The sequence below is a fragment of the Mesocricetus auratus genome, unplaced genomic scaffold (genome assembly GCF_017639785.1).
Source record: "Mesocricetus auratus isolate SY011 unplaced genomic scaffold, BCM_Maur_2.0 Super-Scaffold_100003, whole genome shotgun sequence".
Taxonomy (NCBI): domain Eukaryota; kingdom Metazoa; phylum Chordata; class Mammalia; order Rodentia; family Cricetidae; genus Mesocricetus; species Mesocricetus auratus.
This window is the reverse complement of record NW_024429188.1, coordinates 118851274-118868464: the sequence shown is the minus strand read 5'-3', so window position 1 is coordinate 118868464 and position 17191 is coordinate 118851274. Positions and strand designations below refer to the sequence as shown.

General features: G+C 44.0%; 1 protein-coding gene across 1 annotated transcript; it reads left to right on the top strand.

Annotated features, from left to right (window-relative positions):
* The first annotated feature begins 81 nt into the window (after window positions 1-81).
* On the top strand, window positions 82-8143 carry Fam3a (FAM3 metabolism regulating signaling molecule A). Its single transcript, XM_005086900.4, has 9 exons — window positions 82-585; window positions 1988-2101; window positions 2599-2622; window positions 5103-5226; window positions 5351-5409; window positions 5794-5844; window positions 6166-6250; window positions 6334-6460; window positions 7416-8143. Exons 1-9 carry the CDS (start codon window positions 573-575, stop codon window positions 7509-7511), a joined length of 693 nt encoding a protein of 230 aa, XP_005086957.1. The 5' UTR covers window positions 82-572; the 3' UTR covers window positions 7512-8143.
* Window positions 8144-17191: the final 9048 nt, after the last annotated feature.

The following is a 17191-nucleotide window of genomic DNA, read 5'->3' as shown; positions in this document are numbered from 1 at the left end:
GTGGGGACCTGAGGCCTCACAGCGCAGCCTATGGGCTTTTGGCAGAGCGACGCCTGTGGGCTGTGGCCTTCCCAGGGTAGCCATTGTCGTGCCGGCCAAGCTTCTTTACGTGACTCGTTTGCTTCAGCTCGCCGGCAGAGTGTCACCACTGAGAAACTCCCTGATCCGATCTGCGTCTCTCTACACCCAGGAAGCGTCATTGGCCTACCGGGTCTCTGCCAGCAGCTTCGAGAGGATCAACCCGATCCCTGGGCCTAGCACGGGAGGGGCCCGGGTCAGGGAGAACAATTGCTACGTTCCAGTCCTGGAGGCTTCTGTTAGCCAGACTGAGAGCAGAGCCGCGACGGGTTCCCAAGGACCTGCTGGCTAGGAAGTGCTTCTTCCAGCGCTTACGAGGAACTGAGCCTGGTCTGGTGTCTGGAGGAACAAGTTGTAGCACTGATCGTGCCCAGCACAGACTTGCCCCTACCCCACCACCCAACCTACTCACTCTCCTGCTTCATTCCTCCCAGAGCCCACGGTCCTTAAACAGTGCACCTGCCGAAGGTCCCAACCCAGTGGGAGAAGTGGACATGAGATTGGCAGGTGGGTGGCTTCTACAACGAACGGAAGAGAGTCCAGACGTCCTAGTAGTTGAGTCAGGAGGGGCCCAAGTAGTCACTGGTTTGTTATATATTAATGGATGACTGTGCACAAACACTTATTCTATGAGCAAATTCTTTCACCTCTGAGGACTTCGGCTTCCCAAACTATAAGTTAAGGATTAATATATAGTCAGTTGTACCCAACTCAAATAACAGGCCAGCTGCATTTTGGAAAATGACTTGTGACAAAGGTTCCAGAGAGTCTAGTGGCTGGGAGGTGTAGAGAGTAGGGGCAGAGAGGCGTGGCTGCTGTCAGCTGGACAACTAAGATGAAGATACTTTGTGGGGATGAAAATGGTTCTTGGAGGGGACTGATTGGGGTAAGAGTACTATTCAAGAATTGATAAGGTAGCAACTTCATAGATAAATCCTAGTAAGGGCTATAAGGAACTGACGTGGAGGATGTGGGTTCAAGATTGATCAGGACTAGAGCCAGAAAATAAGGTGTCATTGCTGCATGCTGTTTAACTTGATAAATGAAGTAGATGAAATCTCCCATAAAGAGAGTATGCAGACTGGAGAAGGCAGCCTGGAAAAGAATAGCTTTTGAGGAGAGAGTAATTGAAGATGACATAACCAAAAAAGAGAAAGTCCCAAAGACTGAGGTCAGGAGACAGTTGTGTCCTAGAAGCTAGCAGTAAAGTGTTTGCATCAGGATGGCTAGGGCAGCCCACCCAGATGTCAACAAACAGCAGGCAGGCAATCAGAAATGTGACATCATGAAGATAAGCCCAGGTTCTCATGCATGCTGGACAAATGCTTTACCACAGAGCTATATCCCCAGCAACAGTATAAAGTTTTAAAGAGTTTGGTAGGAAAGTGGAAGGTAAGGAGTCAGAAGATGAGATTTTTCTTGCAGGAGCTCTGTTTCATCTTTATGTTATTAAGTTAGGACCTGTTAATAATATGAAAGTGAGATGATAGAAAGAAGGAGCTTTAACACATCCTACCTGAGACAAAAGAGAACTTGATGGATCTTGAAGCAAGTAGAAAGACTGGTCTTCAAAAGGAGTTTAGATCTTCCATCAGAACAAGGCGAAAGGAGAGACAGATGGGTGAGCTGTAAATACACTGACAGTTTCAGAGTCAAGATGCTGAGGTTGGTGCTATGGAACCTGTCCAAAGTAACCTCAACATTTAAACTCACTTTCTTCCCTCCACCAGGAGTAAGTTCAAGTCTCCCTCTTGGGTCTGGTGGGTAGCAATGGTTCCTCCACCTTCCAATCCTGCCATCACTTGTTGCCAAATAGAACGGGAGATCTGGGGTCATGTGAGGCAGTGGGTTTTTGCCGTGTTTCACTGGTGTCTGAGATGGACCTGCGCTGTGTGTGTCTTGCCTGCAGGCCCCCTTCGAATCGTGGCCCTAATCATCACTATGGGTCTCACCTGGATCCTAGTCACCATCCTCCTGGGTGGTCCTGGTGGTGGCCTTCCTCGAATTCAGCAATTCTTCACCAGTGAGTGTGCAGACCCTCTTGCCTCACTTTAGACGTGTTCAATATGGGGTGTGATGGTTGGGTTTTCCATCCCCTTCTTGACAGGCTTTTTGCTGCCTTCGGCCTATTTTCTAACACAAATGCAGCCTTGTTGTCCCTACCAACTAATATGAGAGCGACATACCCTAATTGCAATCCAGTATTAAGTGGAAATTGATAGAGTGAGAGTAAGGAGTGAAAAGGCCTCCACTGAACATTTGATCATCTTGGATTCTCTGCTGGACTTTGAGATACACAAGGGACTCTATATCTTGTCACTGGTGCCAAGTCACTTAAGCACTATTTACAATTCCAATTCATTGTTTTCCTGGAGCAAGTGACATCAGGGCATCATTGGGACTTGAGTGGGTAACATGCCAAGTGTAGCCTGACTAGGCCTCAAGCCCCTGATCCTGGCTGCTCTGCTGTAGGTTCCTGGAGGCCTCCATGCTAACAGAAACAACTCTCTGTATCCACAGGCCCAGAGAACTCAGTGACTGCAGGTAAGCTTCCTGTCCCTTCCCTATCCTGTCCTGTGCCTGCAAATCATACTGCCTTTTGTGACATCCCTGCCTACTGCCAGCCAGCCCACCAGGATACTTGTTGTCCATCTGACTCTCTCCCCAATTAGCTATCATAGCCTTCTGTGCTGTGAACCTAGTAAAGTTACCCACCAACAGAAGGTGAGAGGGGCAGGCATAAGGAAAAAAATTCCCATTCCAAATGGAAGACATTGGAGGGGGGCACTCATGGTCCTAAGCAAATCCCAAACATAGCAGGGAAATTCTTCGAGATTTCAAGACCTAAAAAGAAATGTGTATGTCCATATACTTTTCTTTTCCTTGTAGACTCACTAAAGTTACCCCATCCTCTGGAATAGGAGATAGTGTCACCCTTTGGTTTGGGCCCTCTTTGGCCTCTTCATTCCTGGCTCTATATTCAGAATCTCCCTTCCTTATTCTTCCTCCCTCCCCCCTTCTTTGTTTCTTTTCTTCCTTCTGTCTTTCCTTCCTTTCTTCCTTGTATTCTTCTAATCTCTGTCCTTTTCATAGGCTGACAGTGTTTCTGTTGGTATAAACTTCTAACAAAGTTTGCTAGCCTCTCATGTGATTTATGAGGGCCCAGGTTATAAGACAAAAGAGTCCTCCACAGATCTATCCTGTATAATCCCATCTCAAGCCCAGGCTTCTGAAAGACAGAAGCATAACCACAATCACATGCTTCCTTTCTTTAGTAAATCCTAAGCCAGCCATTCTCTTTGTGTTCTCTCTAAAGAATGCTTTTTTTTTTATTTATGGTACTGGTAATTGAACATAAGATCTCATCCATACTGAACAAATACTCTACACTGAGTTACTTTCCTAGTCCGTAAAATAGTTCAGAGTTTTTGATAGAGTTTCACTCTATAGCACAGACTGGCCTTGAACTTATTATATTATGTAGCTCTCAAACTCTTGGTGATCGTCCTGTGTTACTGTATCAAATGCTGGGATTGCAGGTTTGGACTGCTTTCTCGGTTTTTACAATACAGTTAGCTAACATTTTCTTTCTTCCCCCCTTTCTTTTGTGACAGGGCTTTAACGAATCCTAGGCTATCATTAACCTCACTATGAGCCGGGTGGTGGTGGCGCACACCTTTAGTCCCAGCATTCAGGAGGCAGAGGCAGATGGATCTCTGTGAGTTCAAAGTCAGCCTGGTCTACAGAGCAGGTGCCAGGATAGGCTTCAAAGCTACACAGAGAAACCCTGTCTTGGAAAACCAAAAAAAAAAAATCTCTATTGCTCTCTTCTTTCTGAGCTTGCACCACAACTGTGTTTACTATCCATATTGCTAAATTGGTTTTAATACCGAGACTATGTAGCCCAGGATAGACTTGAAACCATGATTCTCCTACTTCAGCCTTCCAAGTGCTGGGATTACAGATATTCAGTAGCATACCTGGCTTCACTCTGTGTTCCTACCAACAGGTTTTTTTCTTTTTCTCTTTTCTTTAAGCAGTACGGGCTCTTTCTACTATATAACTCAGAGCCCTGCATCCTTTGTCCACTCTATCCAGTTCCAAATCCATTTCCACGTTCTTAGGTATTTGTGGTATTTGTTTACATAAACCCCCAATTCCTGGCACCAAAACCTATTTTAGCTTCCTGAAACTACCCTAAGAAAAGTAGTGCCTTAAACAACCAAAATTTACTTTCTTACAATTCTGGAAGCCAAGAGTATGAATGAAGGTGTCAGCAGGGCTGTGCTCCCACTGAAAGCTCCAGGTAAAGGTCTTTCTGTGCCTATGCAGATCCTAGAAGCCTTCTATGTTCCTCATTTTGTAGCTGCCCCACTCTGCCTTTTTCCTGTACTGTCTCACAGCATCACCTTCTGTGTGGTTTTATCTCTTCACTTCTCATAAGGACACCAGTCACATTGCATTAAGGGCTCAACATAGTCCAGTATGACCTCATCATAACTTATCTGTCTATAAAGACCCTGTTTCCCAGCAAGACCACATTCTGAGGAACTGGGATTTCAGACTCAAGTATATTTTTTGTAGAGTCATAATTCAAGCCATTATAAAGGTCATCCTCACCCTCACCCTGAAGAAATCTAGAGGCTAGCAGCGTTCTTATGCTCCACCCACTCAGCTCAGCTCATCTACTTTGGTCTGACTGTGTGCCTCATCCATGGAGCTCCCACCCTGATTTTCTGGACTTCTGCTTAGTTCTGGTTGTATAAGGGTTCCAAGCCAGCTCTCAAACCCCTTTCCCTTTTCCTATCAGTAGGAAAAATGCCTCATTCTTGGAGTTCCTACTCCCTTGCCAACACACCACTTGGAAGCATCTCCAGTTTTGCCCTGAGTCCCATCCACTGCCTTCCCCAGTTCCACTCTCTGTGGCTACTCCTTCAGTCCTGTGGCTGGTCCTGACCTCCGTGCTCAGATCTCAGGTAACACCAGGACCAGGCACATGGATCACATCTGCTATCGTTACTCAGAACCAAGGGCCAGGAAGTACAAGTGCGGCCTGCCCCAGCCATGTCCTGAGGAGCACCTAGCTTTTCGAATGGTCAGCGGGGCTGCCAATGTCATCGGGCCCAAGATCTGCCTTGAAGACAAGATGTGAGCACTGGGCTGGGAAGTGGGAGGGAGCTTGAGACCAGGTCTGCAAGGACCAAGAGCTAAGAGCTTTGTGAAAAAGGGAAATCTGGTATGTCCACAAGGGATCTTTTTCCCCTCCTGCCAGGCTAATGAGCAGCGTCAAGGACAATGTGGGCCGTGGGCTGAACATCGCTCTGGTGAATGGTGAGTCCCCCATGTTGTGGGGTCAGAGTTCAGATCATAGAAGCAGATATCATGATATGGCCTGCCCTCTTCACTTCATTACTCCCTCTGCAGATGAAGGTGGCTTCTGGGCACTCCCAGGGAGGCTTGGAAAAAATTCTAGGTCAGCCAAAACCTCCACAAAGGAAGTCACCCAGTTAACAAAAAACATGATAGTGGTGGATACATAGGGCCTCATGCCAGAGGCTCCATGGGTTGTAGGTCTGTGAATGAGAGGATGACAGCATATTTGAAGCATCTGGAAGGGCTGCAACCTTCTATGTTTGAGCCTGGGCTAAGGGTTAAAGCACAAAGGTAGCATGGCCCAGACAGTTTGCTTAGCAGGTCTTCCTCTTCTTGACACAGGAGTCAGTGGTGAGCTCCTGGAAGCCAGAGCCTTTGACATGTGGGCTGGAGGTGAGTGGCTACCACAGCATCCTATTATACATTTTTTCCCTGAAGCCCTACCTCCTGTGTCTTTGCACTCAGCTATTCAAGAATAGCTTTGGGTTCACAAAATGTAGGGGATGAGGGTTCTCTGTCTGGAATCTATGGTTTGTGATCAGATGGACCTAGCTTCTTTACCAGTTTATCTGTGTTCATACTGGTGGCCCTCGATGTGGAACAGCCCTTGCCCAGTCCCTACATTGTTTTCCTCATTAGAAGAATGTTGTTTGGTGGGGAAGGGCTTCTCAGTGGAACCTGAAGCTCTGTGTTCTGTGGGCCCATCTCCACCAGATGTCAATGATCTCTTGAAGTTTATCCGGCCACTGCATGAAGGTACCCTAGTGTTTGTGGCATCCTATGATGATCCAGCTACAAAGTAAGTGACTGCCAAATCCAGCTTCAGTATTGTCCCAATATAGTAACAGTCCCAAGTTCACATTTCTTCCTTCTGTGTGACAGGATGAATGAAGAGACCAGGAAGCTTTTTTCTGAGCTGGGCAGCAGGAACGCCAAGGAGCTAGCCTTCCGTGACAGCTGGGTGTTTGTGGGAGCCAAGGGTGTGCAGAACAAGAGCCCCTTTGAGCAGGTACAGCAGAGAACCTGGCACTTCTGCCTCCTGGTCCTGACAACTTGGCTACCCCTTCTCTTTACAACAAAGTTTCCCTGAATTCTGTCCATCAGGGTCCTGAGCCCTGTCCCTGACCTGTGCCCTGGTTAGCCCTGGCCCCTTGTTATTACCACAGGGAGAGACAGTAACTTTGATCTTCTCTTTCCTGTACGTATTTTGACCTAAAGAGACTTTAAAGGCCAGACTGCACATTGGCCAGACTTATAACTAAGAAAACTTCTTCACAAACATCTTCAGGATGCTTAGTTCAAGAATGTAGCTCATTTGCCGGGCACTCGGGAGGCAGAGGCAGGTGGATCTCTGTGAGTTCGAGGCCAGGCTGGACCGACAGCCTCCAAAACAATACAGAGAAACCCTGTCTCGTAAAACCAAAAAAAGAATGTAGCTCATTTATGGTGGGTGGTTGTCTAACATACATGAGGCCCTGCATTCAATACTTAGCATTTCATAAAATTGGGCATGGGGACACACCTGTAATACCAACACTGTGGAGGTAAATACAAGAGAATCAAAAGTTCAAGATTATCCTTGGCCATATAGAAAATTTGAGGACAGTCTGGGCTACATGAGAAACTGTCTCAGATTTAAAGGGAAAAAAGATGCTCACTACCATCGTAGCCTTGTCACAACCCAGTTTCCCAACAACTCAAGCTCATGCTCTCCAAGACCCTTCACCCCAAACTTGGGCAGCAGCTTCCAGCATTTCCCTGAAGCCAGGGCTGCATGGACTCCCTCCTGTCCACAGTGCTCACCATCCTAGTCCATAGCCCATCTCAAGTTCACTTGTGTGAAAGAATAGACCACTGCAGTCATCCCCTGTTTTCCCTGCATGAAGAGAAGGGCAACAGATTGGATAGTACCCTGGTGGTTGGCCCCTGAGGGCCAGATCATAACTTCCTGTTAATCCCTACAGCATGTGAAGAACAGTAAGCACACCAACAAGTATGAGGGCTGGCCAGAGGCCCTGGAGATGGAAGGCTGTATTCCTCGAAGAAGCATGGTGGGCTAGCACAGCAGAGCTCTGGGACCAGACTGAAGGAGGCAGCATGGCACCACTGTAGGGTGGAGGCCTTGTCCCATGCCTAGGCATGAAGCTCCTCCGCCCCAACACATCAGGGCTCGAAAGTGACCTCAAGGTGATGAGGGCTGCAGGGCTGGCCCATTTCACTTTGTCATGGAGCTTAGGTAGTTGTGTTCCTGTTTTCCTAAAGTTGATCCCACAGTCAGTTCCACCCAGCCCCTTCCTCTGCCCCTCCTGTGTCATCTTGTATTTCTTGAGTGACCCCAGAAGCAAGGGTCTTCAGTACTTGCTCCTTTCACTGGAGCAGCCAGCGGGTAGGTTGGGACATCTTCCAGAACCTCTCCCTCCCAGAGGCACTGCACTGCCATCCAACCCTGTTTTCAGTGTGATCCTTTTTAAGTAAGCCATCTGAAAACTTCATCAGATCACTTCTGCAAATGTGAATGGAGGACTGGCCTTTGGTGCCCAAGTAGCTGTAGTCCGATCAAAGTTCCTCACAAAGTATATGGCAATATGCAGCTTGTCAGAGGGCTCACCTTCTAAATGACCTGTTTGTTAATAAACTAATCAATTGCAGTGAAATAAAATGAATTCAGATGTTGTCCTCAGTGGAAAGTCAAGGGTGGTACTGTCCTTTGTGTGTGGAGGGGACAGATGAGTCCCAGAGGATAAACCAACATGTTGCTCCTGGAGCTTAAGCAGACAGCCTTTGTCAACAGGCCCTGCAGCTCAGATGTAACTAAGATAGGAGGCAGAGTGGCTTCCTAACTGGCATCACCCATGTCCTTGATTAGAAAGATAGTTTTGTACTCTGGAACACAAAGAAGCTCACCAACTCTCAGTAGCCCAGTGTGAGCCTATAGGGAGAAAGATGGGAAATAAAACCAGTACAGGCACTGAAATATCAACTCCAGGAGTGCAGAAGCAGCCGGGTTCCAGAATGGAATGAACAAAACTTGGACTTCCTGAATGGAAGACATCAAGGCATAGTAATTTGAGGAGCACATAAGGTATCCCTGAGGTGGCCATGCCAGGGGTGATAAACTTAGAAGTCCTACTGTGGCAACCTGCTTTCCAAGCCTTCAATGCTTTGGTGTTAACTACTGAGTCTCAGAAACAAATGCTGAGAGCAAACCAGTCCTTAAGAAATGAGAGTAGGTCCCAGCACTCGGGAGGCAGAGGCAGGCGGTTCTCTGTGAGTTCGAGGCCAGGCTGGACAGACAGCCTCCAAAACAGAGAAACCCTGTCTTGTAAAACAAAAAAAAAAAAAAAAAAAAGAAATGAGAGTAGGGCTGGGTGTAGTAGTATGCATCTATTATTGCAATACTTAGGAAGAGGAATGAAGCAGGAGGATCAAAAGTTAAAATCAAACCATGGCTACTTAGCAAATTCCAGGACAGTCTGAGCTACATGTGGTGCTGCATCCAAAAAGAGGGGTTCTATGGGAGTGGCTCAATTGGATAAAGGCACTTGCTGGCAAACCAGGTGATCCCCAGAGCCCATGGTAGAAGGCAAGTTGTCCTCTAAACATGTGTAGGCATGTACATTCACATACACTAAATAAGTAAATAATTTAGAGAGAAAACGGAAAGAGAAAGAGGAAAAGGCATGGAAATATTCATTGGCAGGTGTGGGGTACCCAGGAGGAGAGGCATACAAGGAAAAGAGAGTTGTGTATCCCAGACTAAAAGGGTCAAGCAAGAAAGTCAGCAGGGTTCAGTTCCTTGTCTAAAACACAGTAACGATAACAGCTAACACCCAGCCCTCTAAGTCTGTATCAAACTCTCTGTCTCTGTTTCTCTGTCTGTCTCTGTCTGTGTGTGTGTGTGTGTGTGTGTGTGTGTTCATATGGATGCATGTATATGCACATGCATATGGATGCCAGATGCTGTCTTCCTTGGGCTCTTCATTTGGTTTGGGTTTGTATAGTGATATATTATTTATGATTTAATAAAGATTGCCTGAAGTATCAGATTGAAAAGCCAGCCACACCAGCTAGTCATAGAGCTAGGGAGTGGTGGCACACACCTTTAATCCTAGGACTCATGTGAGATAGAGGCAGATGGCTCTCTCAGAGTTCAAGGCCTAGGTGAATCAGTCTAAAAGAGAATTAGAGCTCACACCTTTCATCCCAGCTCATGGAGACAGGATTGCCCATTTCAATCTGAGGTAGAGGTAAGAGCTACTGGCTGGTTGCTTTTTCCATCTTCAGGCAATATTTATTAAATCATAAATAATATATCACCACAGGTTTGGGTTTAGATTTTTGGTGGAGGTTGTTGATGTTATTTGGAAGAACATTTGTTTGTTAACCTTTGACTGGCCTGGAACTTGCAAAGATCATCCTGCTTCTGCTTCCCAAGTGCTGAGATTAAAGGCAGATTGTAGTGAGAAATCCACGTGTGTCTATTTAAGGGATAACAATGATTTATTAAGATATGAAAAAGGGCGTTGGTGGCACACGCCTTTAATCTCAGCACTTGAGAGGCAAAGGCAGGTGGATCTCTGTAAGTTCAAGGCCAGCCTGGTATACAGAGCTAGTTCCAGTACAGCCTCCAAAACAATACAGAGAAACCCTGTCTCGAAAAAAAAAGAAATATGAAAAAGGGAAATACACTCAGGAATACAGGATATGATAAATCCAGTTAGAGTCCTTGGAAAGCTGGAGACCGATCACACACTGCTTCATGCCACATGTGGCTGGTCTTCATCACCCAAGAAAGCATGACCCCTCCCTCCTTCCTTTTATAGTGGTCATGTTGGCAGGTATGCCAGATACACTTACCCTTTTTTGCCTAAACAAGAAGGTTCTAAACCTAATACGAAAGTATATACAAAAAGAATGATTATCAAGTATTTCCAGGAGAAAGAAATTGTAATAAAAAACAACAATGGAACTACAACCAGCAAGAACATTGTCAAGTAAGAAACACATACTAAATGTCCTGACTAGATGAATGGCAAATTACAGAGATTACTCTAATTGCTGTCCTGAAGAATCTGACTCTCATACCTCATATGCTGTTAGTTAAGATATAAGAGGATTGTAACTGTGACCAGCTAGTGTTCAACCCCATCAAAGACCTGAAAAGGAAAATGATATTACTTGAGTAAGCAGGAAGTGCAAGCAAGTGACTTGCAAAAGGTGCAAAATGTGACAAACCACTGGCTACCTGGACAGTCACCCCAAGTCTCTCTGCAACGTTGAGGCAACCAACTTTGGCTATAGGCCTAGAGTATCTGACAGGCCATTTTCACAAGCAGGAAGGTTCAAAATACTGTCCTACCCTGTCATGGTTCAGCAGTCACTTTTCCTTGTATCCTGCTTGTCCAGTTTGGACAGCATGCTTACTGTAAGCAGTTGAGACAAGGGCAGTTCTTTGTCCAATAGGCCAGTTTGGCCAAGAGGAAATTGAGCTCCATATAAGATTAAAAAAAGTTTGTGGGCTGGCTGCACACTACCTGATGGCAGCATTTGGGGGGGTGGGGTAAGCTTGATGCTCATTGCTACCTCCATGTTGGAAAGAACGTGGCAGAGCCAGCAGCCAAAGCTGCCACTTTAGATCTAGACACACCTGCTTAACATTTTAAAAACTCTTCTGCTCAAAAAAGGATCACAGAGCTGGGCGGTGGTGACGCACGCCTTTAATCCCAGCACTGGGAAGGCAGAGGCAGGTGGATCTCTGTGAGTTCAAGGCCAGCCTGGTCTACTTAGTGAGTTCCAGGACAGCCTCCAAAGCAATACAGAGAAACCCTGTCTCGAAAAACCAAAAAAAGAATAGATGAATCATAGATAAAAAATAATAAACTAAGGTTCTTAAAGGAGAAATAGAGTAATAAAAAATTATAATGGACCATATTGAGATGGAAAATGCAAAGTCTGGATTATCTATGTTATTGTGTTTTCTGTAATTTTTTGACTGTTAATGAGCTAACTTCAGAGAGAGATTTGATTGTGGAAGCTAAACCAATGTAAAGGTATCTTGACTTAAAAAAATTTGGGTCTAAGGACATGTTGCTTTGGAAAAGAGGTTCTATTTCTGTTTCCACAGAAGATAAGCAGCTGTGGATTCCTTCCAGGTTAATATGGTTTCATCAAACTAGACCCCCTGAGAGGTCTCCAATGAGAGTGATAGACCAGGTGAGCCAATATCCAAAACAGCTTCAAGCAACTGGGTGAGACAATGCATCCTGACAGACTAATACAGCCAAGATTTAACCTTGATTCTAAATTCTCTCAGGATCCCCATAAGATTAACAGTGCTCCCAAACACCAGGAAGTAGTCTAGAAAACTATGCCCAAATTCCCAAATATTGTTTATAAATGTTTGTTTTCATTTAAAGGATGTTTATAAGTAATTAATGCTCATAGTCAATCTCTTTCTAAAGAAAAAAGGGGGATATAATATAGGAATGAATACATTGGTATGGATTTTGGTTTATTGATACAAATTTAAGGTCAATTTTGTTATAGTATATGTGTATTTCTACTCTTCTTTAAGGTATTATGTTTATGCAGCTCATATAAAAATATATAGTTTAGAAGTACAAATTAATAGTCATCTATAATAGTCAAACTTATAGTCATGTTAGGTTTTCTAGATATACAGAGATATATTTTAGATGGACAGGTAATCTTCAAATACTTCAAAGACCTACCGAATATGGCATTTAAAATGTTTTAAGAACTTAGACTTCGCTCAACATTGAGACATGTCTGCTTCTGCATCACCAATTACTTCAAAAAGATGATGGGCATTAAAGAAGCTCCTTATGAAGTTTGCCATCAACATGGCAGAAATAGTCATTTGTGCAAGAAACTGCTCTTGCCTGGACTGCTTGACTGTATGCTGTATAAACTGGACATGCAGGACCAACAAGAAAGTGACTGTTGAACTTCTCTAAACAAGATGGGATGGTCCTTCAGAGTTCCTGCTTCACAGAGGAAACTGCCAGACATTTTACAGGACACAGAAGAAAACAACTGATGAACTTTGCCAGTACAAGGCAGAACAGCTCTTTAAATTTCCTGCTTCATTAAAAGGTTTGCCAAATACTATAGGCCTATAGGCTGAAGATGGATGCCCCAGTGTTACAGAAGAACTTTGGGTGACTGTCCAGGCAGCCAGATGTCTTTGTCATTTGTAGAGTTTTGAAAGTTGCTTACAATGAAGTTCAAGTTCAAGTTTACTTAGGTAATATAAATTTCTGAATAAAAGATACATTAGATATAAAACTTTAGACTCACAAAGATAGAGTATTTTCTTTAATTTTGATAAATGCAAATAGACTAAATATTGTAACTGTAATTCTTGTTTTATGGCTGTTTTGTTATATGTAATGTTACTATATTAAAATTAAAACATTCATTTTTAATTAGACAGAAAAGAGGAGATGATGTGGGATGTCTTTCTGTATCTGCAAATATGTGTTGTTTTTATTGGTTGATGTATAAAGCTGATTTGGCCAATGACCAGGCAGAATACAACCATAAAGAAAATCCAAAGTTATGGAGAGAAAGAATGAAGAGTCAGGGAGACACCATGTAGCCACTGGGGAAGCAAGATGTGAGGTAACAAGCCACAAGCCTCATGGTAAAATGTAGAATAATAGAAATGGGTTCATTTAATTGTGAGAGCTAGTTAGTAATATGCCTGAACCATTGGCCAGACAATTATAATTAATATTAAACATTAGAGTTTTGTTTTGTTTTGTTTTTTGAGAACTGGTGGGTGGAATGAGAAATCTCAATTTACAGCAGATGCCACCAGGCCTAGCATTAGTTACTTGTTTTGTTGTTTTGAGAAGGGTTGAACTATGTGGCCCTGGCTAGCCTGAAACTCACAAAGATGTGCTTGTTTCTGTCCCCCAAGTTCTGGGATGAAAGGCATGTGCCACCACATTCCACAGCTTTTATTTGTTTGTTTATTCAAATGACCTGGAACTAAGAATTAGGCAAGGCAAGGTGGCCAGTAAGCTCCAGGTATTCACCTATGTCTGCCTCCCCACATCTGCCTTTTTGTTTTATGTGGGTTGTGGGGCTCCAACTCAGGTCCTCATGCTTGCACAGTTATAGACTGAACATTCTCCAGCACCTGTACCAGACTATTTGAAGAATATTCTGGGGGCTCAGTAGTCTCATTTTCTATCCCCAGCACTGCCAAAAGAAAATTACATTATTATTGTCCCTTTCTTTCTTTTGAGCCATTTTAGGTTCATAGCAAAAGTGAGGGGGAATTATAAAAACTGCCCATAAGACTCCTTTTGGTTACAATTAGTAAACCTATATTTTTTTACTTTAGGTTTGTGCTGGTTACTATACATTCTTTTATGCTTATATTTTTAAATCTTTTTACATGTATTTATTTTGTGTGTATATGTGTGATCATGTGCAGAAGTCAGAGGAAAACTTTCAAGAATTGGTTCTTTTCTTCCATCATGTAACTCCTAGGAATCAAACTCAGGCTTTAGGATTGGCAGTAAGTGCCTTTACCTACTGAGGCATCTCATAGGCCCACAGTTTTGAGTTTTACCAGATTATGCATAGGATGCATATCCACAACTATGTTATCAAATATATATTTGTCTCTTGAATCTTCTATTATGAAAATTTTCAATTATCCCAAAGAATAAATAATAATATAAATCTAGTACAACTTTCACTTGTTTCCACAAAGTAGCCCGCATTGCATCATCTACACTTGTAAGGCTCCTAATGGAGATCAAGCAAGTTTCAGCTTATTCGTTCAAGATTTTAGTTTTAGAGCTGGGGAGTGGTGACACACACCTCTAATACCAGCCCTCAGGAGGGAGAGGAAGGCAGATCCCTGTGACTTGGAGGCCAGCCTGGTCTACAAAGTGAGTTCCAGGACAGCCAAGGCTAAACAGAGAAACCCTGTCTCAAAAAAAAGAAAGATTTTAGCAAGGAATTGGTGGCGCATGCCTTTAATCCCAGCACTCGGGAGGTACAGGCAGGTGGATCTCTGTGAGTTCGAGGCCAGCCTGGTCTACAGAGCGAGTTCCAGGACAGCCTCCAAAGCAATACAGAGAAACCCTGTCTCGAAAAAACATTTTTACTTTTAAGCAACTTACTTACATGGTTCCCACAACCCTAGAAAGTCTGGTCATTATTGTCAATGTACAAAAAATATAATGGGCACCTAAAAGTTAGGAACCAGCTCCCTAGGTTAGCAGCTTACTCTCAGGTGAATCAGATTCTCACTGAATGTGCTTACTATGATGCTGCAAGGACAGAGCCCCTCCTGTGCCTCCCAGACAATTGAAAAATTATCTTTTTGTTTGTATGTGTATTTGTGTTCGTGTGTGTGTGTGTGTGTGTGTGTGTGTGTGTGTGTGAGAGAGAGAGAGAGAGAGAGGGGGGGGTTAATGAATGAATGAAAAGAAAAGAAAATATGACTGCTCCTAAGTATGGTAGAAGAGAAAGTTTATTATAGATACATTGGAGAGCATAGGTAGAATCAAGGGACATCGGGGAGAGAGTCCAGATATCCTGACTGAGCTGTGCCATGTGGGGAGGGGGGGAAGAGAAGAGAGATGGGAGGAAGGGGAAGGAATCAGGTGCAGCAGCTAGAAGGCCCAAATGCACAGAGAATTGACAGCCAAAATAAATGGATTATATAGTGAAGAGCAGCCCAGCACCCTGGGTTGGAAAGTTCAGGGTAGGGGTTAGGGTTTGCCAGTCATGGGGGTCCTGTAATAGGTAGACACTGAGGGATGCTGAGACCAGGTTCTAGAGACCAGGTTTGCTTTGATATGTTAAATAAGCATCTCAGCCATTTGTCCCAGCTTGAAATCTAGTGTGTGTGTGTGTGTGTGTGTGTGTGTGTGTGTGTGTGTGCATGTTACATGCCCATACGTACATATGTTAAGGCCAGAGAGGTATTATTTCTTTAAGAAGTTTTCATATTCAGATTCAGGGCTCTCACTGAATCTGAAGTTTACTGTTTTGACTAGACTTGCTGGCTAATGAGATCCTGGAATTCATCTGTCTCCACTAAAATCAACACTGGGTTTACAAGTACAACAAGCAATCTGTGTATTTTTACAAGTACTGGGGATTCAAATGTATGTCCTCATGACTATATAGAAAGTGCTCTTACCCACTGAACCATCTCCCTAGCCTCTAGTTTTTGTTTTGTTTTGAGATAAGGTCTCACTCTACAACCATGCTGATCTGGTTCACTATTTTTGAAGCTGACCTCAAGCTGATTCCCCTTACCTCAGCCCCTCCCTCCATGCTAGAATTACAAGTGCGAGCTCCCATTCCCAACTGCAAATGTTTGTGAGCATTCACACATCAAATCCCTTAGAGTAGTGGTCCTCAACATTCCTAATACGGTGACCTCTTTTCTGAGACAGGGTTTCTCTGTGTAGCTTTGGAGGCTGTCCTGGAACTACTTCTTGTAGACCAGGCTGACCTCAAACTCACAGAGATCTGCCTGCTGCTGCCTCCCGAGTGCTGGGATTAAAGGTGTGCAACCTCTTAATACAGTTCTTCATGTTGTGGTGACACTCAACCAAATAGTTACTTCATTGCTACTTCATAAATGTATTTTTGCTACTTTTACGTAAATATCTAATATGCAGATGGTTTTAAGTGACCCCTGTGAAAGGGTCATTTGACCCCCATAGGGGCTGCAACCCACAGGTTGAGAACTGCTGCCTTAGAGCATGTATACCCCTAACATATGTACACACTTGCATGTCATATATATGTACTAATTTGAATTTTATAAAACATGCAATAAGGGGTTGGAGAGATAGTGAGTGTTTACTGCTGTTCCAGAGGACCTTGGTTCAGTTCCCAGCACCCCCGTGGCAGCTCACAACTGTCTGTAACTCAAATTCAAGGAGATATAACATCCTCTGACCTCCGATGGTTCATGCACACATGGTACTCAGAAACTCATGAAAGCACACACACAGATAAATATATTTTTAAATACACCTTAAAATTGCTTCACCATCATTTTCAGAGGATATGGGTCAGTTGGAATGCTTACCTAGCATGAACAAGGCACTGAATTTGATCCTCAGCACCATATAAACTGGGTTTGGTGTTGTGATGATACAAGCAGAAGGATTCAAAGTTCAAGGACATTCTCTCAACTAACCTAACCCTAACCCCTAGCCGTAACCCTAAACCCTAAACCCTAAACTCTAACCCTAACCCCTAGCCCTAACCCTAACCTCAACCCTAACCAAGTTGGGATTAAAGGTATGCACTACCAACACCGGGCTGGTCTTGAACTCTTGGAGATACACTTTCCTCTGTTTCCCTTGAGTGCTGGGATTAAAGGCACATACCACCCCCAATCAATGGGTTCAGTTTTCTTCACAAAAACTTCAGAACACACTACAATGGAAAAATTATATTATTAAGGGACTGCTTTATGTGCAAGCTCAGACACCAAAGTTTTTGCAAGATCAAACATCTATGAAGACAGATTTCTGAGTCTGAAACTACCCATTAAATACATGTAACTGAGAATAAATTTTAAAATTTTATGGTCTCAGCTGGGTGTTGGTGGTGCACACCTTTAATCCTAACACTCCGGAGGCAGAGGCAGGTGGATCTCTGTGAGTTCGAGGCCAGCGTGGTTCCAGGACAGCCTCCAAAGCCACAGAGAAATCCTGTCTCGAAAAAC

Excerpts from the sequence above, each read along its gene's own strand:
- Fam3a (XM_005086900.4), top strand. Across the intron at positions 5,410-5,793 it reads GAACATCGCTCTGGTGAATG|GAGTCAGTGGTGAGCTCCTG; the intron begins GTGAGTCCCCCA and ends TTCTTGACACAG. Across the intron at positions 6,251-6,333 it reads TATGATGATCCAGCTACAAA|GATGAATGAAGAGACCAGGA; the intron begins GTAAGTGACTGC and ends TCTGTGTGACAG.